Source organism: Portunus trituberculatus, chromosome 39 (assembly GCF_017591435.1).
Source record: "Portunus trituberculatus isolate SZX2019 chromosome 39, ASM1759143v1, whole genome shotgun sequence".
Lineage (NCBI taxonomy): Eukaryota > Metazoa > Arthropoda > Malacostraca > Decapoda > Portunidae > Portunus > Portunus trituberculatus.
The window spans coordinates 16,957,570-16,981,294 of NC_059293.1; the positions used below are offsets into that span (position 1 = coordinate 16,957,570).

The window sequence follows — 23,725 nt, forward strand, 5'->3', positions numbered from 1 at the left end:
AGAGAGAGAGAGAGAGAGAGAGAGAGAGAGAGAGAGAGAGAGAGAGAGAGAGAGAGAGAGAGAGAGAGAGAGAGAGAGAGAGAGAGAGAGAGAGAGAGAGAGAGAGAGAGAGAGAGAGAGAGAGAGACAGTTAGGCATAGACAGAAATATATTCCCCATCCATTGACGTGAAAATTTTTTTAAAAAAATCAAAGAATTGAGTAAAGAAATGTGGAAAGAAAAAGGGAGGATAATCATGATAAAATAAGAGTGTAAAGAATGAGGCATGAAAGAGCAGAGTAACAGCACTCTCTCTCTCTCTCTCTCTTTCACTTTGTGTGGACATGCCTGGTGACCATATACACAAGACTGACAAAGGATAGACAACACACCTGGACACCCTCTCTCGTCTGAACCATCTGAGCAATCCCGCATTCCATTACACACCTGCGTCAGGTATATACATTGCCCTGACTGACACTGCCACTCAACACTCCCACACTCTGTGAAATTATACTGCTTAGCCTTGAATACTCCTTTTTGATATGGCATCCTATCTAAAGTAACAATCTGTAGCTTTGTATTAATTAAACACAATATTACAGGATACCTAGAAGAAAAAATTATGGCAGAACATGTTACAAATTAAAACAGTTATTAGATATCACAAAAATTATAATAAATGGCTAAAGATGTCTTCACCATCTCCATTAAACACCCAATGATCAGCAACCTGTAGGAAATCATTATATTAGTCTTTGCTCTTTAGATGTCCAGCAAAAGAAATCTTTGTAACAAGTACACAAACGTTCTCTTCTCTAATGTGGTCTTGGAGCTGTAACTGAGAATAAAGGCGAATAACATTGTCACTTACAAGCTAAAGGTTAAGTATCTATCAACATTTCCCAGTTCCTATCAATGGCCATACTTCCTGGCCTGATTTATTAACCATGCTTGTTTTATTTCATTACTTCTGAAAATGAAAAAAAAAAAATTCAAGAAAATGCTCATTTAAGCAAAATACACAATTAGTGAGGTAACAACATATAAGTTGCTTTTAACTAGACTTTCAGAAACATATTGAAGTCACACCAATGTAATAAATTCTATCATATATCATATTATATCCCAATCTAAAGAAAGGACAGCAAGAGAGAGAGAGAGAGAGAGAGAGAGAGAGAGAGAGAGAGAGAGAGAGAGAGAGAGAGAGAGAGAGAGAGAGAGAGAGAGAGAGAGAGAGAGAGAGAGAGAGAGAGAGAGAGAGAGAGAGAGAGAGAGAGAGAGAACGCACAGACTAAAGAATAATGCAACACTTACGACAACGAACACCCTCATCAGAGCCGTCCCTGCAGTCTGGCTTGCCATCACACTCAGCAGACTTTGGCACACAGTCACCATTGTTGCACTGGAACTCATCTTCGCTGCACTCTGACCAAACAAAAAAAAAACTTATCATATATGCTAAAGATATGCAGCATGCCATAACTTGTGTTCATATGCTAAAATATCTATGAAGAGATAAGGCATTTAACATTATGTACATAGTAGCCAAAAGTATGATACTCTATTTGTGTATTAATTATGCAGAACTAGATAGTACACAGCTGACAATCAATAGCCATGTCTTTCTTCAGTTCTTCACTCAAAGTTTGTCAAAATGAAAATCATGAAAATTCCTCTTAAAATACTTTACAAATTCCTACAAAGAATACAAAAGCATAAAGAGACTTCAGTCACTTAAATACTCTAACAGTTTTTGCAATATATATATATATATATATATATATATATATATATATATATATATATATATATATATATATATATATATATATATATATATATATCAGGAAAAAAGAACATTAGACATAAAAATCAATACACTTATGGGAAAAAACATAAATCATGTTCAGCAGAGGAGCACCAATGAGAAGCTCCTCCATAATGAAAGTGCCTCATGAACCATGAGGCCAACACTACACCAGCAAAGCATGTGTCTTACCACAGCCACGCTCATCAGATCCATCGGTGCAGTCAAATTTGGTGTCACACAAAAAGTGGTCAGGGATGCAGCTTCCATCACCGCACTTGAACTCAGTGGTCTTACAGCCTAGACAGTGGAGAACACACAGAAGATGGTCACGTAATTCAACAACTACCACCTCGCACACACACACAAACACTTATTCACGCCACCAAGTCTGACACACACGTCCAAGAACCAGCCTAACTTGAATAAATAAGGGAATTAGAAAGAGCACAGTTAGTTACATATAAAGGAAGGTAATTAATTAAAGTAAGATTATCACCTATGTTGAAATAAGACACATATTCACATAAAAAGCATTCATGTCTACAATTTACAAATATGATGGATGTAAGCCTTATACACACAGTTAAATGGAATGACTATAAAGAGACCAGAGAGTAGAACCAAAAGTGCATCTTTACTTCATGGTAGGGAATGACTCTAATGGAGTTTTGATGTTGCAGATCCACATAAGAAAAGATTGCAGGACTCCTCAAAATTTGTGAATTACATATAGTAACTTAACAAAGCAGAGTCAAAAACATATATGGCCAATACAAAACAAGGTATTATAAGACAGGAGAAACTAATAATCAGGGTTTTTAAAGACTTACTTAATTAACCCCAGAAAGATTTTTTTTGCAATTATAATTTTGTAAGGTTGAGTAAAGGCTTGTACCATCTTTCTTTATGCTAAAAAGACAAAAGAACTTTACCACTAAATAGGTAAAAAAGTTATAGTAATGGCATAGAAAATAAAAGGATATTTGATAGCTTCTAAATACCTATTCTGGCAAATCAATCTTTATACACATTACAAACAATCATTGCAGAAATGAAAACAAAAACAGAGAGAGAGAGAGAGAGAGAGAGAGAGAGAGAGAGAGAGAGAGAGAGAGAGAGAGAGAGAGAGAGAGAGAGAGAGAGAGAGAGAGAGAGAGAGAGAATGAATGTGGCTGGAAATTAACAGTGCAACCTCAAGAAAAAATGAAGAGAAGCATACATGTGCCAGAAACTTTTAAAGCAGATGGCACAAGAAGAAGGAAGAAGCAACACAAAAGAAAGTAAAAGACAGTAAAGAAGAGAGGCAAAGATCAAGAAAGGAAGAATCTACATGAAAATGAGAAAGGATTAAGAATGCAAAGACAGAAAGAGAGAGAGAGAGAGAGAGAGAGAGAGAGAGAGAGAGAGAGAGAGAGAGAGAGAGAGAGAGAGAGAGAGAGAGAGAGAGAGAGAGAGAGAGAGAGAGAGAGAGAGAGAGAGAGAGAGAGGAAACAAAACACAAAACATTACAATAGAGTTCGTCGGCCCCATCGAAGCAGTCCGGCACACTGTCACACACCCAGCTCTTCTCTATGCACATGCCGTCATTACACATCAACTGGCCCTCCGAACACTCTTCATCACCGTCTATGGAGGGAGGGAGGGAGGGAGAGAGGGAGGGAACACTCTTCATTAACGTTGTGAATTCTTTGAAACATTGAGATCTCCTATACGTAAATCTAAACACTAACCAGTAACTGATGTTTTCTCACCTACAGACAAAGGAACACACCCACTTACTTTGCATTCACACACACATACATCACTACCACTATCATCACTATCACCATGACCACTGTTGCTGGTCTTACGAGTTGCTATCTTTTGTAATCCTGTCAGTAAAGTTTTATAAGTGCATTGTTATACTATCAAGATCATCACATCAATAATACCACAAAAACACTAATGGTTTGCTTTTTGTTCCCATGTATTTATCAAGTCAAAAGGTCATCACTGGATTCTGTAATGTGCTGTCTATCTCTGGGAAATCCTTCATGATGTTCTCATAATGTTAGAAGTGTCTCCAAAGTATGTAATGCATCAACTAATCATTTGATTCATGTTACTTATCACTTGTCTCTACCTGCTCTCTTACACACTTCTCAAAACTGGTCACTCACTAATGCCAAGCATTTCATTCTGACATATGCTGCATATTTACTCATTACATCAAGAATATTAATTTTATCATTTAACAATCCCAGTTCATTACTAAATCATGTCATTTCATTCAATCCTTATACATATATTACTATGTCCTTCCATTTAGGAAGGCGGTGGCGTAGTGGATAAGGTGGTGAGCGTGGGTTCAGGCAGACGCCCACGAGTAGGTTCAAATCCCACCACATACCGTTTTAAAGCTATGCCATTTGTCGAGTGGTTTAGAGTTACCTACATGTCACCATGATACCGAGGTTCTTGGTGGTTACACCAAAGATGCGCTATGGTGGTGATATGGGCCCTAATATTGGTAACACTATAAATAAAATTACCTGCACCACTAATGGGTGGAAGATGAACAGTCCTTCCCACATATACTCTTCAAGTATGCATACAGATAATGTAGGTCATAACATAAAAAAAAAATTAAATAAAAACTCCTTACACTAAGTCACTCTAGTCCACTGGTATCCATTGCTTTCATCACCATCAGTCTTTATGAGCTGACTGCAGGACAAATGCAACAGGTGAGGGAGGGAGTGAGAGGGCATGAAGCAAGCCAGAATACGTCACACTGGCTCAGCATGCCTTAACAGGTGCAGTTCAGTACGTAGGCCACAGCATAAAAGAAAACAAGCCCACATGATCTCCAAATGATCTGGAATCTAAACTTTGCTCCTCTTGGATGTGAGTTGAGCATGCTAACCAGGGTTGCCCCTTGCCATTTTGTTGCCCTAGGCAAAATTACTCCTTGGTGTCACCCTCCCCCCCAGACGTGACACAATTAGGTGACAGCTGTCCGGCAGCGCCCTTCCAGCAGACTAGGCGACTGCCTATTTGGCCTATGCCCTGATGCTAACCTATACACCAACAGACCCTCCTTTGCTTTAATCTTTAGATGATCTCTTTTATTCTCCATTACTATTTCACCAGCATTCTGATGATGAAAATGTCCCAAATATTCTTCCTGAAATTGTAAATGATTTCCCCTCCTTTGAACACAATACGAAGTTAATCATTTCCCTTGTTCCAGACTTTAAGCCCACTTCCCTGTTATCACATCAATTTGACCATGTTCATGTACATCAAGCTGGTCCCAATGACTATCTATTACAGTATATCTTTCCTCATCACAATCACATCTTTCTCACAATATAATTTTCCTGTTTCTCAGTCAGTATGTATATTTCTTTCTTACAAATTCCATTATTGTATTCTTCATGACCTGTGATTTTCTCTCTTCTGCTCACATGATCAATTGACTAATACATGTAGTACTTACTTCCGATAGCAGCAAGTAGTCCTTTGTAGCTTTCTCTGCTTTATATATATATAAAAACCCACTCTCATCATCCTTGCTCTTACCTACCTAATCATCCCCTCATTCTCACCACTATCATCAACATGTCACTACTATAATCACAGTCATCAGGAATAACAGCATTTTCCAAGATTAATTACATATTTATACGATACAGTCAGTCTTTGAAATCTCATAATAGCTCCCCAAGTTGTAGTTATTCTTAACAATAATGTGAAGCCACCTGTGACACTCTCTGTTTCTATTTCTTTAAAAATAAAACTCATTCCATACAATTTTTGGTCTTGCTGAATTGCTTGCAGTTTTTTGCCTTTGTGTGTAAGTATCAATAGTCACCAGTCATATGCATCTTCAACCACCAGTCACCAATTATATGCATCCGTACTCACTACAAAGTCATCAGTCATATGGATTCATCCAGAAGTCACCAAGTATATGCATTTCTGCCCAAGTCACCAGCATGATGCACCCTCTTAACACATAGCCACCAGTTAGAGGCTCAATCAGTGAAAGGATGTCATTCTTAGCAACCAGATGGACTAATGGCATGCCTACTGTTGCTCCTAAAACAATAACCATACTGGCGGAAGTAAGTGAAATCTAAATAGTATATGTAATAGAACTAACTTAACATTCCATTACATAAAGAATAAGGTAAATATAGTGGTGGTGGTGATAGTAATGGTAGTAGTAAAGTTTCATTCTTATCATGAAATCCTAATAGAACAAACTCTAAATAATACTATATATAAAAGTTCTACTTGATCCAAACTTATTCCTGCATCTTGATGGTTAAATCAGGACTAATCTTCTACGCATGTAATGACATTTTGCTAAAACTATCATGGCTTTACAATATCAAAATTTCAAAGGGACATTAAGAGAAAAATAGGTGAAATAAATGTTAATTAGGACAGTGAGTGTTTGTATTAAAGGATGATACCTTTGATGCTGGTAAAAGTACAGGATTTGTCTTTAAAGTGTGTTGATAAAATGTTATGAAAATGGATTACAAAACATAAGTTTGTTTAATGAGACTCTCAAAACATATCAAGTTATACTGAAAGAGTATGTTTTGTTTCTAAAATACAGTACATATATACACCCAGCTTTATCATTATTATCATTATTACTATTATTATTGTTATTATTGCTATTATCATCATTATTAATATTATTATTATTATCATTATTATTATTATTATTATTATTATGTACTGCAACTAAAAATTCTTGGTAGTGAAGGTCATAAAAGACTAGAAAGAGCTTCAAATGCTAAGATATTTTGAATTATAAGATACTAAATGAATAGGTCATGTTTTCAAACTTATTGAAATCTGGCTTTTCTTTCAGTCATGAATACTCTTTGCATGGACCACTTCTTCATCAGCACTTCTATGCTCTAATAGGGAAGCTGTGTTTCTAATTGACACTCTTAGAAGTCATCCTCTTTAACCTTCTGTTTATTCTCATGTACATACATTTAGTCTCACTATTTCACTCACACTCACATAGTATGATCTGGCCTCTTCACTATCTACTTGTTTCAGTCACTCTGAATACTACAATCAAGTCTTCCCTCTCCCTTCTCATAATTAATAGTAGCAGCTTCACTCTATAAAATCTATATTCATAAGATAGATACATTAAATTTGATATAAATTCATCTTATTCCCTGTATTCTTTCTATCTGGCATGAACATTTTGTAGGATTATCATTGTAACTATCAGCGTCTTCATATCTCTATCCAAATAAGTAACTGACACTTATTTTCTTTCAAAGCTTGTGAGGTGTCCTTTTTTTTGTGTGTGTGTGTGTATTGTTCAGGTAATGTATGTAGTATGTACATGTAACTATCAAAAGTATGTCAGCAAATAGGACTGTAATATATATACAACATAATCTAAATTTATATGTTTAGTTTTTAACCATTTGGCCAGTAATGAACAAAATAATTCATATTCTGACAAGAGATTCATCATTATTTAAAATTAATTATTGTAAAGCAGGATAACATGGCTTAATGTCATCACATGAATGATAGTTATATAAAGAAAGTATCATTTAAACTATATATATATATATATATATATATATATATATATATATATATATATATATATATATATATATATATATATATATATATATATATATATATATATATATATATATATATATATATATATATATATATACACACACACACACACACACACACACACACACATACACATATATATATATATATATATATATATATATATATATATATATATATATATATATATATATATATATATATATATATATATATATATATATACTGACCCTCAAAACAATGGACCTCCCATCAACAGATTTCGGAAACTACGAACAAATTCTGGAGTCTGGTTTAATCTACGGACGAATATTAAAATGCGCGATTGTCCGTTCCCGGCAAATTATTGTCCGGTAGGTAGCGTATTAAGGTGAGAGAACTTCGTTTTCTGTATTGCTTATTGATATTTATTAAACTGACCATGCTCATGTCATCTATTTCAGGTTATTTGTTGTACTTAATGCTTTGTAATACTGCTTGAATGATTTCTTAATGATTACACAGTATTTTACGTACATTTTATACAGTTTTTTACGTACTTTGCAAAGAACGGACTTTTGCAATCTACAGACAGGGTAGTGCACGCATTTGTCCGTTGTTTCGAGGGTCGAGTGTATATTATATACATATATATACTTAACCCTCGGCTATCGCGCCCAATTGGGGCCGAAATAGCCGCGCCATAGCCGAAAATGCGATAGCCGAATTGATCTTGGCCGAAAGGCGGTTTTGGCCAATGAGTGCTCAGATATTCCATGATGTCATGGCTGGGCGTGCGATAGCAGGCATCTGAGATCGCGATAATTAAATTTTAGCAGCTTTTCATGGGTACGCGATAGCAATAAAACGCGATAGCCGAAATCGCGATAGCCGAGGGTTGACTGTGTGTGTGTGTGTGTGTATATATATATATATATATATATATATATATATATATATATATATATATATATATATATATATATATATATATTTTTTTTTTTTTTTCTGCAACATGATATTTTATTTTGTTAGTGATATCAATTTATGGATGACAGGAGCAATGAAAGCTTTAAACCTTTTGAAATGTCTGTGCATTTGGCAGGATAATTTAGCATTTAGCTGCCACACCTGAAGCCAAGGGAGGATAAAACTCCCAGCTCACACGACATACCAGGTGCAGATGGCAGGCAGAGGGCAATGCAGTTGATACAATCTTGTTATGTTCTGCCACTCAGTCTTCCTGCTTGCTCTAACAACAACTTTAGGAATGAGCTTTATTGTGTCTTATCACTGTAAATCAGCATCTAGTGAAGCTATACTCTCAAAAAGACCTTTAGATAACCTACAGCTGATGTGTTCCATGACTGTAGTTAATATCTTAAAGTGTCAGTGTCTGATGCAGGTTAGGAGGGTTAGTGCAGTCTGATCAACTCTGCATTACTTTGTGAGGATGAGGCACGGTGAGGAGAGGAACTGTACAAGGGGAATGTTGGAAAGAATGGGGGTGATAACAGTAGTTAAGGGGATGGCATTAATGAAATGGAGAGAGAGAGAGAGAGAGAGAGAGAGAGAGAGAGAGAGAGAGAGAGAGAGAGAGAGAGAGAGAGAGAGAGAGAGAGAGAGAGAGAGAGAGAGAGAGAGAGAGAGAGAGAGAGAGAGAGAGAGAGAGAGGGGGGAGGGAGGTTAGCAAATCAATAAACTGAGTCACCGCTAACCTGGGATTTGGGGACATCCAAGCTCATCAGATCTGTCAATGCAATCTAAGTTTCCATCACACCTTTTGTCCAAACCAACACATTCCCCAGATGTGCATGCGAACTGGTTGCTGTCTGGACACTGGCCAGGGGCTGTCAGGGGTGAATGGCTTATAAACATGAGGCAGAAACAAGACCAAGGGATAATTGAGGAGTGAAGAAGCAGAGGAAAGAAGGCAACACATGGTGCTCAATAAAGTGAAAAATATGCAAGCACAAAATGGTCTACAAAGAAAAGCAATGGTGTAAAAACACCCCACTGAAATAAGCCAGAACAAAAACATAAGAAATTTTGAAAATACAGAAAGAGGAAGATATATTCATGTGCTGTGATAATACATTAAAATTTTGTTGTGTAAAATTACAAACATTAAATGCAAAACTTATTCATTTTATATTTTCTTTAAGACTATACAAAGCTAACTGTTAAATGTTTGCATCTCATTTAGTTATAACAAAAATTGTTGGAGCAAGTGAAGCCAATATTCATCATTCTTCCTCTAATGAAGTTCTTATTCATCATTCTGCCTCTATGAAGCTAATATTCATCATTCTGCCTCTGAGCTTAAGCAACAAAAGGCAAGATGACACAGTGAGGAATGATTCATATAACTTCCTCATACAGTACTTGATATCCATATATCTTTTGGAATTAAACTTCAAAAGAAAAAAGATACAAATAATGAAAAGTAATTCTAGTTATGGGTATTTAAGTGTTTGATGCTTGGTACATTTCATTCACATGCCTATGAGGAAAATGGTCACATAAAAATCAAAGTATACAAATTTTTTTTTTTTTTCGTTTCATAAAAAGTGACAAAATAATTCGAAGTATTTTTTAATATTCTCCATATTGAAGTTTAGATGGAGATCTTTTCTCAATTTTTCAAATTTTCAGAAACTGTTAGACATTTTTGAAATGATGGACAAAAATCTTATGCGCACTGCATTCTTGAACACAAACATGTATAGTTGTATAGATGGAGGATTGACAGTGAGAAGAAAGAAATGAGGTAATGGCAGAAAAAAAAGGACAAACAAAGACATGTAAATAACTACTGTACTGTCAACATAATGGAGGGCAGCAAGGACATGCCTCCCAGTCACAGCAGGACCAACAACTCTTACCAAAACACAAAAGCATGCTGGAACAAACTACTATGTACTGGTACTCCAATTCTACTCTTGCCGCTTGCTCCAAACACAATGTACTCTAGAAATACAAATTCAGTCACAGCCTTATGGAAAGGTTGTGGGGAGGAGATAAGACATGCTTTGGGGAACTCAGATATTCAACAGCACATCACCATGCAGGCCATTAAAAACAAATGAATTAATAAATAAAAAAAAAGCCATTTACGAAGAACTACATTCAGCACATAATCAAAATAGTATTATAAAAAAAAAAAAAATGATGGCAATTTAGTTAATCCAAGTAGGAAATAAAATCATATAAAGGACCTAAACTATTGAGGAAAACAAAAAAATAAATAAAAATAGAAGAAAAATAAAAAGAAAACTAATGACAACAAAAGTACACCTTCAGTTATCCACTGTAACATGACAGAACACAATGCAAGAGAGAAAAGGCAAGAGAAAAAAGATGAGGACACGTACTACACTCTTGGTAGTGTTCGTCTGATCCATCTGAGCAATCTGGGATGCCGTCACACTTGTATGGACGGGGGATGCACTGACCATTATGACACTCGAACTCTTCTCTGTTGCACACTGATGGCGGTTTGGATGGAGCTGGCAGGACAACACGACACAAAGGCTAAGAATCACACACATCCACACTGATACATAAAAGGTGTATAATAAAAATCAATAATGGAAACAAGTCCTCAGTTTGTACCAATAGCACAAGCTGTGAGATTTTCTGGGATACAACTATTTTTGTTTGCTGCTCTCTATAATATCTCATGGAAAGAGGAAAGAGACACTTATATAGAAAACACTGGGTATAAAAAATTACATACATTACTATCTTATCAACAATGGAAACACCACAGGTAAAACTCCAAACTGAAAACTTGTTTTAAGACAATCAACAGACATTGAAATAACAGAAATGAAAAACATACACCCACACGTACACGCACACATACACACACATGCTCACAAACATAGAAATAATAGAAACAAAAAATATACATGCACACACACACACATACATACACTTACACACACACACATACACACACACATTTACCTAGTTGTAGTTTTACAGAATTTGAAGGGATCACATATGAGGAGAGACTAAAGGATATGGATCTACCAACCCTGGAACAAAGAAGGGAAAGAGGAGATCTGATACAAGTTTATAAATTGATCAACGGAATGGACCAAGTGGATAATGAAAAACTGATCTTGAGAGAAGAATATGACATTCGAAGCACAAGATCGCATAGTGAAAAGCTGAGAAAAGGAAGATGTCTGAGAGATGTTACAAAATATAGTTTCCCGCAAAGATGTATTGAGACGTGGAACAGTTTAAATGAAGAAGTAGTGTCTGCAACGAGTGTGCATACTTTTAAAGTAAAATTGGATAAGTGTAGATATGGAGATGGGGCCGCACGAGCATAAAGCCCAGGCCCTGTAAAACTACAACTAGGTAAATACACACACACACACACACACACACACACACACACACACACACACACACACACACACACACACACACAGTAGCTTGAATACTGGAAATAAAAAGAAACACTTACCTTTTGATAAAGAAATCATGGTTGACTTTCAAGTGAAAAAAATATACTCAACAACAGCACCCTATTTTGGCAGTAATGTCCATTTCCCTACTATGGCTTGGGAAAGAATTTCACTTGAGGCTCCAGCATTTTAAGATCTAACCACAATACAACACAGTAAATAAAAACACTAAGATACAGATAATGAGTAGATTATTAGTGAATTGGCAGTGTTTCACATGCAATTAACACTCCAATAAAGTTGTCTATACAGTCCTGCTGACCATCATAATGAGTCATGAGGAATGCCACCTAAACACTGCCATTCATCCCTGCCACAAAGCACTGGTATTGTAAGACAAGAGAGAGAGAGAGAGAGAGAGAGAGAGAGAGAGAGAGAGAGAGAGAGAGAGAGAGAGAGAGAGAGAGAGAGAGAGAGAGAGAGAGAGAGAGAGAGAGAGAGAGAGAGAGAGAGAGAGAGAGAGAGAGAGAGAGAGAGAGAGAGAGAGAGAGAGAGAGAGAGAGAGAGAGAGAGAGAGAGAGAATAGACTAAACAATAATGCAACACTTACGACAACGAACACCCTCGTCAGAGCCATCCCTGCAGTCTGGCTTGCCATCACACTCAGCATAATTTGGCACACACTCTCCACTGCTACACTGGAACTCATCTTGCCTGCATGCTGATAGAAACCCAAAGAAAACTTATCATACATTTGAAAGATATGCACTTACTGGCACAGCAATCTAGCATGCCATAACCTATGTTTATATGCCAAAATACCTATGAAGAGATGATACATATAACATTATGTACATAATGGCCTCAAGTAAGTATATGATACTAAAATGCTGAAAAATGTGTGTACAATCCCAAGGGGAGTATTTTGATGGAGTTTACAAACATAAAATTTGTGAAATGTAGGTGTATGTTCTTTTCATGTTGAGAAGTTGGATACATTTTGAACTCACTTTGTATATACAGTTTATAATAATCAAATCTCTGTTCAGTTCTTCATCCAGATTTTGTTATAATGAAAATTATGAAAATTAATAAAAAAATACTTTATAAATTACTACAAAGAATATAAAAACACAGAATTTTGAATCGCTTAAATACTAAGATACAAGTAATCAACAAACGATTAATCAATTGGAAGTGTCTTACGTTGTGCACAATCAACAATCTCATCAGTGTTGTCTGAGCAGTCCTGCCGACCATCACAATGATAGCTAGCAGGGATGCACTGGCCATCTAAACACTGCCATTCATCCTTGCCACAAACCGCTGGTATTGTGGAACAAGCCGGAGGGAAAGAGAGATGGAAATAGAGACATAGATAGATAGATAGATAGAGAGAGAGAGAGAGAGAGAGAGAGAGAGAGAGAGAGAGAGAGAGAGAGAGAGAGAGAGAGAGAGAGAGAGAGAGAGAGACAGTGTTAGTGGTTACATACTAGAATACTTTTATAGTTAATGGAATGTAACTTTTGCAACAGCACAATTTCCTTTTACATTACATAATCTACCCCAAGAGTTACTAGAAACAGGCATCTATAAATGCTGGGTTTTCTGGCATTTACCACATTCTTTTCCTGCAAATCATGCAATACCATAAACTTCCATTACCACTATGTTAGGACAGTTACTCTCAAAATCTTAGTTTAATATAGTTGCAAAAAAAAAAGGAATGAAGTGCTACATACAATGATTCCTACTTTTGATCTACATATATACAGCAAAACAACAGTTAAACTTAAGTAACACAAGTTGTTTTTAATACTTTCACACTTGAATGACGTGTTGATTTAGTGCCTTGTTTATGAGTGCTGCAAATAACACAAAGTACCTATTTATTACATGCTACAAAATCCTAAAGGCACTTCATCGTTGTAGAAAAAATTGTAATTTTCAATTTATATATGTCATCAAAGGGGTTTTGAAAACTTAGTATTATTCTGTAGAGTATCATACATTTTAGAAAAATTATCTGTCTTGTTTAAGAGAACACCTCCTCTACCTTTGTCAGGTCAGATCATCAGATCTTTATTATTGCCCAGATTTTTTCATCAAGCTAAAATCATATATTTTCTAAATCTGATTTTAGCTCACTAAAAAAAAACTGGGCATTGGCCTGGGGGTCTGTAGACCTGACAAAGGTAAAGGAGTTGTTCTCTTAAACAAGACATATTACATTTCTAAAATGTGACATTCTACAGGAAAATACAGTTTAAAAAACTGTAACTTTTAGGTTTTGGGAACTTTCTATATATACTATTTTTCTAAGCATACAAAACATCTGCAATCTAGAAATTTGCCTTGTTGACATTCTATTTAAGTTTCTTTGTATGTATCTTCAATATTTTTTGTTTTTTTCATAAGCTTTTAATAATTCAAAATCAGTGGGATGCTGCATTAATCTGTGCTGGCTCCTACAATTCTCACATGAAGTTAAGAATAGGAGAAAATTTTGGATGTCAGAACTAAAATGAAATTGGCATCATATGAAAAGTTGACTAGCTAGCTTAAATCATATGATAAAAGTGTTCTTTCCTAAGTTTCAGATTTGCCTACAAACAATAGTATTGTACTTCACTGTACTGGCTGAATGGAAGCTTTTCATCCATACTCTTCCACATTAGGGCCTTAAGACTTTTCAGGATCTCCAGTGGCTGGGAGAACACTCTTAAAAACTCATGGAAACACTTTGCAGGTATACTAAAAGTTCTACTATTTCATACGTAAAAAAAAAAGTTATGTATGAATTTATTTTCATTTCTTATGTATGGCAGCATTTGTTAGTTTTCTTTTTCACCTCTATGGATACAACTTGATAATTATATTAAAGGATTAATACACTGTCTCGAACTATGAACATGTTAAATGACTACAGCAGTGAATTACCATACTACAAAAGGCAATAGAAACCATTACCAATTACACTACACTAAATGTACTAGTGTGCACACTACATATATACAATAGGCACAGTCCATGCATGCTTTCTCTATATCAAAAATACTTTTTTAGTTCTTTGAACAATATGATGAGTGAGTGTATGAAAGAATAGTACAGAACACTGAGAAGTCCAGAATGTACCTAGATGATGGTACATAGAAGACAATTTCAAATGAGTGTGGGAAAGACCAAGAAGACCATATAATAATGACCTGTATGAATATATATATATATATATATATATATATATATATATATATAGAGAGAGAGAGAGAGAGAGAGAGAGAGAGAGAGAGAGAGAGAGAGAGAGAGAGAGAGAGAGAGAGAGAGAGAGAGAGAGAGAGAGAGAGAGAGAGAGAGAGAGAGAGAGAGAGAGAGAGAGAGAGAGAGAGAGAGAGCATGCAACAACACACACAAGAATAAAACTTACGGCAGTTGAGCTCATCTGAGGCGTCACTGCAGTCTGGGCGGCCGTCACACACCTGTGAGCCAGAGATGCATGTGCCGTCCCTCTCACACTGATGATCTTCAGGCCTGCATGCTGAAAGGGGAGCACATGATGTTATGATAAATTGTGCATTTCTGTCTTGATATGTATATTCTATGTGGTAATGTACACAAAAGGATGTACCTAAAGTTATAACAAATTGTTTGTTTATATCTTACCAGTTTATAACAACTTGAAAATGAATTGCAGTTCTAACTGATAAGAAAATTGAGATCTGTGACAGTGCACATCTTAATTTACTTTCAATCTTTTAATCTATATAACTCAAAAACAGTTTAATATCTTCAACCAAGATGTGCAAAATAACTTGAGAAAGACAATCACAAACCATGGAGGTAAAAACAGAATGCTCAGCCAATAAAAGAATATGCACAACAGTAACAGTCACAGTATCAACAACAGTAACAGCAAACAACAACAATGGCAGTAATAATAACACTAAATAATAAAAAAATAAAATAAATAAATAAAATTATAATAATAATAATAATAATAATAATAATAATAATAATAATAATAATAACAATAATAAAAATAAAGATAATAATAAAAACAATAATAAAAAAAATATAATAATAATAACAATAATAATAATAATAATAGTAATATAATAATAATATTTCTGCAGGCACAAATCACATATACTACTTAACTACCCACACACAGCAATGTTTCATAAAATGACTCAAAGAAAATAATGGAAACTGCAAAGCTCACTGAAAATGAGTACAGTTTGGAAATTATCTAAAGATATGTCGGCAAACTAGACCACAATAGTTCTTAAAGTATATATATATATATATATATATATATATATATATATATATATATATATATATATATATATATATATATATATATATATATATATATATATATTATTTTATTTTATTTTATTTTTATTTTTTTCCCCAGATAAATCCTCGTGATTTTTTTTTTTTTTATTTACTTAATCATTATCATCACTCTGCATTGCTTGGTGTTGATTTATCTCTTGATTTTATCTCATTACCATGAATATTTGAGGTCAGGAGGCAGAAAGAGCCAACATTAAGTGATGCAGATGTGATGAATTGGCTAGTTGATTGCTCAGTGAGTGCTGAGAAAACAGTAAGGCATCTGGAGAGTGATGTGAACTATGCATTATGTACCCATGTGTGCAATGGGGGCAAGAGGAACATTGCCTGGCATGACAATTATGATAAAGAAAGCTTTATACTCTACCTTTCTTTCTATTACATTCAGCATAAAAAAAAGATACAGAAATGTACTATTGTAATCATCATCTATGTTTACAACTGCCAATGTGACATTGTCAGTCATGAGCTGCAACATCATTTTATCAATCTTGTACAATGATCCAGTTTTAATGTTTTTCAGTTTTATCATTAGTCCATTAGCTACATCAATGCTACTGAACAAGGATCCATTATATTAACTCCAGCCTAGATTTAATTGGTACATTGAACACTGATCTGATACTACAAACGTTGCTAAGTATCTTCCTGATCCACATGAAATCACAGAAGCATGACAGTAAAGGAGAACAAGAATGAAGCAGCCAAGGTACAATGATGAAAACACAAATACTTTGAATCTCCTGGGATACATCAAATTCAAAACATCTAGAAGTTGGGTAATCATGATTGGGCACATCAAGTAGCATATAATCACATCCCATAAAGCCCCCAGCAACAGCAACTTCTTTATTTGAAAGGCTAACTGTTGACTCACGGCATCCCTCTTCATCCGACTGATCTAAGGGACACTCGACTTGACCATTGCACCGATACTGCTGATCAATCAGGTCGCCACTGTTGCACTCGAAATGTGTAGGACCTGTTTTGTGTATACTGAGGTTTGCTAGATGGTTCCTGGCAGATCAACATACTTACAGAGCTACAAAATGACACCTATTCCAATCCTTGTCACTTGAAGATGTCGGTACAGTTTATTATTGCACATCAATTTCTTTCACCCTCTCACTTTGCTTTATTCTTTCATTCATTTCACTGTGATACTCAGTCCTCTCACTCTCCTAATTTCACTATAAGCCCAAGACTTGACAGAAAATCAACTATAAAAGGAGAATACACTTACGACAATTTCGCTCATCCTCTCCTTGGCTACACTCACTGACGCCGTTGCATTTCTGCCATTGTTCAATGCACTTGCCGTCATCACAGCGGAACTGATTAGGGCGGCAAGCTGGGACAAGGGCATCAAAGGGAATTATTTTCCTATTTTTTTCTAAACAACTGCCAGTGTAAAGATCACAAAAAAAAAGAAGTACAGAAAAAAAATGGTAGCTAGAGGGATTTGATACTCAGTCCTCTCACTCTCCTAATTTCACTATAAGCCCAGGACTTGACAGAAAATCAACTATAAAAGGAGAATACACTTACGACAATTTCGCTCATCCTCTCCTTGGCTACACTCACTGACGCCGTTGCATTTCTGCCATTGTTCAATGCACTTGCTGTCATCACAGCGGAACTGATCAGGGCGGCAAGCTGGGACAAGGGCATCGAAGGGAATTATTTTCCTATTTTTTTCTAAACAACTGCCAGTGTAAAGATCACAAAAAAAAGAAGTACAGAAAAAAAAATGGTAGCTAGAGGGATTTGAAAAGAATAAGAAGAAAAAAACAGCTATGAGGAAAGAAAAAAAGTATATGCAGGAAAACATGTCAGTTGAAAAATAGAAAACAGGCTGCTGTGATTATCCTTCTTCTAAGAAAACAAAGAAAAATCAATATGACAAACAAACAGAGGTCTAACAATAAATAATTAAAATCAACCTTCATAATATGAACTATGTCATAATTACTACACTGCAACAGAAAAATCAAATATATATATATATATATATATATATATATATATATATATATATATATATATATATATATATATATATATATATATATATAAAACATAACTTGTGAAAATATGAAGAAAATAATGCAATGGAAAGTTGATCTAAAAGACAACATACTTTGGGAAGAAAGAATAATTATAATACATAATGATGGCACATAATTCATGAAAATTAATTCGTGAAATAAAACACATGCCTTGTCAAAACAATAGAAAAGAAAAGAAAAATAAAAATGAATAAGGACCTGACAAAAAAAAAAAAAAAAAAAAAAAAATCAAATAAAAAAATTTAAAAAATAACACTCATGTATGGGGTGACAATGATGTCTCTCTGCAGTTGGCAATACATATACACTTAGCCTCCACATGGATTGCTGGCCATCACTATAATTTCACCAGCCATTTTCTCTGTTTAGCGGTTGGTGCCAAATACTGTTCCCGTTTGTTTGCTTCCCAATTAATGGAACAATTATTAACAAAGCAGAGACCAACCACTCCTGCTCCACACTCACTGAGAACTGCCTTTCCTCACACTGTGATGGCTCACTCCCTCTCGCAATTTAAGGCCACAGACACCAGATTGCCTACACTATATGTGGGCCATAACTACCCCTTCATTTGCTTGCATAATGAGCCCACTCTCACAAGAGTGTCTACAGTATGTGTAGACCTCAACAGCTGCCCGGTGAATAAAGTTACACTGTTAAGATTGATTGCAACTTGTGAAGAAATTAATAAGGAAATTTTCCACATGGCTGCAATTTAGAATAAACATCTGTATGTACAAGACTTGCATTCAATTATAGAAACTAGGAACCAGTCTCTATTGCAGAACAATTCTATGAAGGGAAGAGTATGTACCAACTAAAAGTTGTACTACATTGTGGATTTTCTCAAATAATGAAGCACAATTGCTGTCAAACCTCAAACTGCTAAACTTTGCCAATAAACCTTTTTGGACATAATCCTTTTCCTATATTAGTTCCAATCACAGGATCAAGTCAGGTGTTGGCAGATCTACCATGGTGTGCCTAGAATGAACCTGCTCTCTTGTCAAAATCTGATGGTCAGTTATGGTACACAACTGTTTCTCACAGTGTTATGCACTGAGGACTGCTCTTCAGTCTTTTCTTCCATACAGGCCAGAAGGCTGATGTGGGAAGGATTTAAATGCTTGTAAACAGGAATATCTGTATGGAAATGCCTCAATTATCTCTCTTTCAGGAACACATCAACCTGGTATAGTATAACATACTGTACCAGGCTGAAGTGCTTCCTAGTCAAAAAAGTCACTCTACTTTCAAGTATTTTGCATAGAAAAACTTTGCTGTAGAGTTATTTGACAAATGCAAAAGCAAATTCTGCTTGGTGAATTTAAGTATACTGTAGAAAAAGTCTTGCCTTAATCATATCTTCACTAAATCAAACATTTGAGGAGGAAAACAACAATCAACAGTCAAAACAAACAGCTATCTAATTAAAAACTTAATTTTGTATATATGTATATACTTTTCTTTGAAGAAAAATGTGTTTTCTTGTATTCTCTCCATGTAACTGAAAGCCTTTATCCTATTTGTTATGATTCCATAATTACTAAATGAAAGCATCAACCATAAGTAAATATGTACTCATGATTGATACATATATATGTGTATATATATATATATATATATATATATATATATATATATATATATATATATATATATATATATATATATATATATATATATATATATATATATATATATATATATATATATATATATATATATATATATATATATATATATATATATATATATAAACAATAAAATAAACATCCCAACTCAATAGAAAAAGGCAAGAATTACATGAAAAGAAAAGATGGAACTCAGTATTATATAATCTATAATGGAAGTTTTTACCACAATATGAATAAAGTAGTAGTATTTGTTTATGTGAGTGTGGATCATAATTTAATTTTAATTTATCTGAGTGGTATGAGGAAGATGCATGTCCTCATTTCATTTTACCAGAGTAATGTGAGTAAGGTAAGATGCATGTGTTCATTGTATTAGACTGGTGTGAGTAAGATGCATGTCATTAGGTAGCATGACACAAAGCTAATATGTCAAGAAACACATGGCAAGATATTCAGAGGAGCAAATTACCAAAATATGTCTGCTTCCCTTTAATGACAAGCCAGCAAAAGCTTCCTTCACCTCCACACTATCCCACCAACCAGCCCAAGAAGCCTGGTATGCCACCACATCATCCCTGCTGTGCCTCCACCTGCTGTCCCCAAGCAAGCTTCATACCCTTCCTACCTCATCAATCTCTCTAATCATTTACTTCACTTCATAAATGTAATACTGTCCTAAAATTTCTGTGACAATTTTCCAGCTTGATTCATGTGTGATCTTAAGCATTCACTTACATACATTATTTTTCCATCATCATTACTCTTCTTCCATTTCATTCTACCACCACAGTTCATCCAATATGTTTCTTTCGTCATTGTTGCATCCTCACCTTTCTCTTCTCAAATCCAAATCAGTTGTGTATAAAATGAATGTAGTTTTTATCATTATAATTTTTTTCACTGTCCACAACATCTGTCTATTCCATTCCTTTCTCTATTCTCATGAACAACAACAGAACGATGCACTTTCCCACTCCAATAAACAATGTCCATCTTGTCCCTCCAATCCAGCATCCAGCATAGTAAATGATTACAAAAAATTTAACTTCATTCACTCACCACACTTATCTCATTCTTCAACTCTTTCATCTCAGTTATACTCATCTCTTGCCCTTGTTCTTTTCTCAGTCACCATCTCATCTATATCATCATCCTGACTTTTCATTCCTTTCTTCTATCATGCAAATATTTAACTTCCTTAGCAGAGCCACCACTGTCACTGATTCGGGCGACAGTATTGTGTTCCTAGTAGCATCATTCAGCAAACACAGCAAGGGGATGGCAGCCTTTTTCTCATCATTCTCCACATGGTGAGTTATAATAAAAATGTAAATAGTCAGCTGAGATCATAAAAGTTCTCTCTCTCTCTCTCTCTCTCTCTCTCTCTCTTCTTCCAGGAAAATTAAGTATCTAGGTAACTTGAAATGCACAAGAATAGGCACACATTTTTGTAAATCATGTGACAATAAGCAACACACACACACACATACACACACACACATATAGCCTACACACATATACAAAACAGGAGTCAAGGAATATGTCCCAAAATATAGGCCTAAAGAAGAAGGAAAGAAAGATTGGTTTAATGCAAGGTGTGCTAGAGCAAAGGAGAAATGAGATGGAGCATGGAAAAGGTGGAAAAGAAACAGAAATCCAGAAAATAAGGAAAACTTCAAAACAGCAAGAAATGAATATGCTAAGGTGAGAAAGGAAGAAGAAAGGAACTATGAAAAGGACATTGTCAAAAAATGTAAGGAACAACCAAAATTGTTCTACAGATTCATAAATGGAAAAATAAGACAAAGAGAAACAATAGAAAGGTTAAAAGGAGAGAATGGAATGGTGGAAGACCCAAAAATATGGCAGAACTGTTAAATAGTAAATTTCAGGAGGTCTTTACTAAGGAATCCAAATTTGAAAGACCACAAGGTGGGTAATAGAGACTGTCCATATGAAAGAGATTAAAGTAACCAAGCTTGAAATAAAAAGTTGATGACGGAATTGGATGAGGAAAAGGCAATGGGACCGGATGAAGTCTCAGGCAGAATACTGAAAGAATGTAGGGAAGAACTAGCAAGTCCTATATACAACATCATAAAATGCTCAATAGAAAATGGAACAGTGCCAGTGGAGTGGAAAAGAGCTGAGGTGGTTCCCATATATAAGAGCGGAAGGAAGGAAGAACCTTTAAATTACAGACCGGTATCACTAACTAGTGTAATATGCAAGATGTGTGAAAGAATAATAAAGAAACAATGGATTGAGTTTCTTGAAGACAACAAATTATTATCAAATAGCCAATTTGGTTTTAGAAAAGGTCGGTCATGTGTAACAAATTTATTGAGTTTCTACTCTAGAATAGTTGATAAAGTACAAGAGAGAGAGGGATGGATTGACTGTATTTATTTAGATTTAAAAAAGGCATTTGATAAAGTGCCACATGAAAGATTACTATGGAAGTTAGAGGAGAAGGGTGGCTTAAAAGGAAGCACATTGAGATGGATGAAAAATTACTTAAAGGGGAGAGAAATAAGGACGATAGTTAAAGATATGAAGTCCAAGTGGAGAACAGTAGACAGCGGAGTGCCACAGGGGTCAGTATTGGCACCAATACTTTTTCTCGTATATATAAACGACATGCCAGAGGAGTGAACAGCTACATAAATCTGTTTGCGGACGATGCGAAACTGGGCAGAGTCATTAAAAAAAAGAGGATTGTGAAATACTACAGGAAGACTTAAACAAGATCTGGAAATGGAGTAAAAAATGGGAGATGGAATTCAATGTGGACAAAAGCCATGTCATGGAAATGGGAAAAAGTGAAAGACGACCAGTGGGAATCTATAAGATGGGAGATGGAGTAGAACTAGAAAAAGTAAAAAGGAAAAGGACTTGGGAGTGACAATGGAAGAAAACAATCAACCGGTAAGCCATATTGATAGAATTTTCAGAGAGACATAATTTGCTAAGGAATATTGGATTAGCATTTCACTATATGGACAAAGAAATGATGAAGAAATTGATAAGTACTAAAATAAGACCTAGATTGGAATATGCAGGAGTTGTGTGGACCCCCATAAAAAGAAACACATAAGGAAATTGGAGAGACTACAAAAATGGCTACAAGAATGGTTCCAGAATTTAAAGGGATGACATATGAGGAGAGACTAAAAGCTATGGATCTACCAACCCTGGAACAGAGAAGAGAGAGAGGGGATCTGATACAAGTTTATAAATTGATTAACGGAATGGATCAAGTGGATAATGAGAAACTAATCCTGAGAGAAGAATATGACATTAGAAGCACAAGATCGCATAGTAAGAAACTGAGGAAGGGAAGATGTCTGAGAGATGTTAAAAAATTTAGTTTCCCACAAAGATGTGTTGAGACTTGGAACAGTTTGAGTGAGGAAGTGGTGTCAGCAAAGAGTGTACATAGTTTTAAAGAAAAACTGGATAAGTGTAGATATGGAGACGGGGCCACACGAGCATAAAGCCCAGGCCCTGTAAAACTACAATTAGGTAAATACAACTAGGTAAATACACACACACACACACACACACACACACACACACACACACACACACACACACACACACACACACACACACACACACACAGAGAGAGGTGTCGCAATGGGGAAGGTAACATAGGCAGTTGCCTAAGGCCCATAGCTGGTGGGGGCCCCAAGGGATGGCTGATATTGCATATTGCCCAGGACCCTCATGTCAAAAACACTGTGTCACTTCTGTCACATATGGAGTTTGCAGTGAGTTTGTTATTTATGTTATCTATCATTTATTTTATATGTTAATTCTTTAAAAAATATTTCTTCTTCT

The 23,725-nt window shown here is 35.2% G+C and overlaps 1 protein-coding gene across 50 annotated transcripts in view; it reads right to left on the reverse strand.

The window, feature by feature from the left end:
- The window catches only part of LOC123515503 (basement membrane-specific heparan sulfate proteoglycan core protein-like), a 324,199-nt gene that overhangs the window by 100,560 nt on the left and 199,914 nt on the right, over positions 1-23,725 (reverse strand). For 42 of the 50 annotated variants that reach the window (XM_045274121.1, XM_045274138.1, XM_045274127.1 and 39 more), the window contains 12 exons: positions 17,725-17,832; positions 17,420-17,527; positions 17,054-17,158; positions 15,242-15,352; positions 13,024-13,143; positions 12,428-12,538; positions 10,768-10,902; positions 9,112-9,243; positions 3,302-3,418; positions 1,982-2,089; positions 1,297-1,407; positions 372-482 (listed from right to left, as the gene is read on the reverse strand). In XM_045274121.1, the coding sequence (XP_045130056.1) occupies positions 372-482; positions 1,297-1,407; positions 1,982-2,089; positions 3,302-3,418; positions 9,112-9,243; positions 10,768-10,902; positions 12,428-12,538; positions 13,024-13,143; positions 15,242-15,352; positions 17,054-17,158; positions 17,420-17,527; positions 17,725-17,832 (1,377 nt within the window). The remainder of the gene's footprint in view (positions 1-371; positions 483-1,296; positions 1,408-1,981; positions 2,090-3,301; positions 3,419-9,111; positions 9,244-10,767; positions 10,903-12,427; positions 12,539-13,023; positions 13,144-15,241; positions 15,353-17,053; positions 17,159-17,419; positions 17,528-17,724; positions 17,833-23,725) is intronic. The other 8 variants (XM_045274169.1, XM_045274168.1, XM_045274166.1 and 5 more) reach the window with 5 other exon arrangements.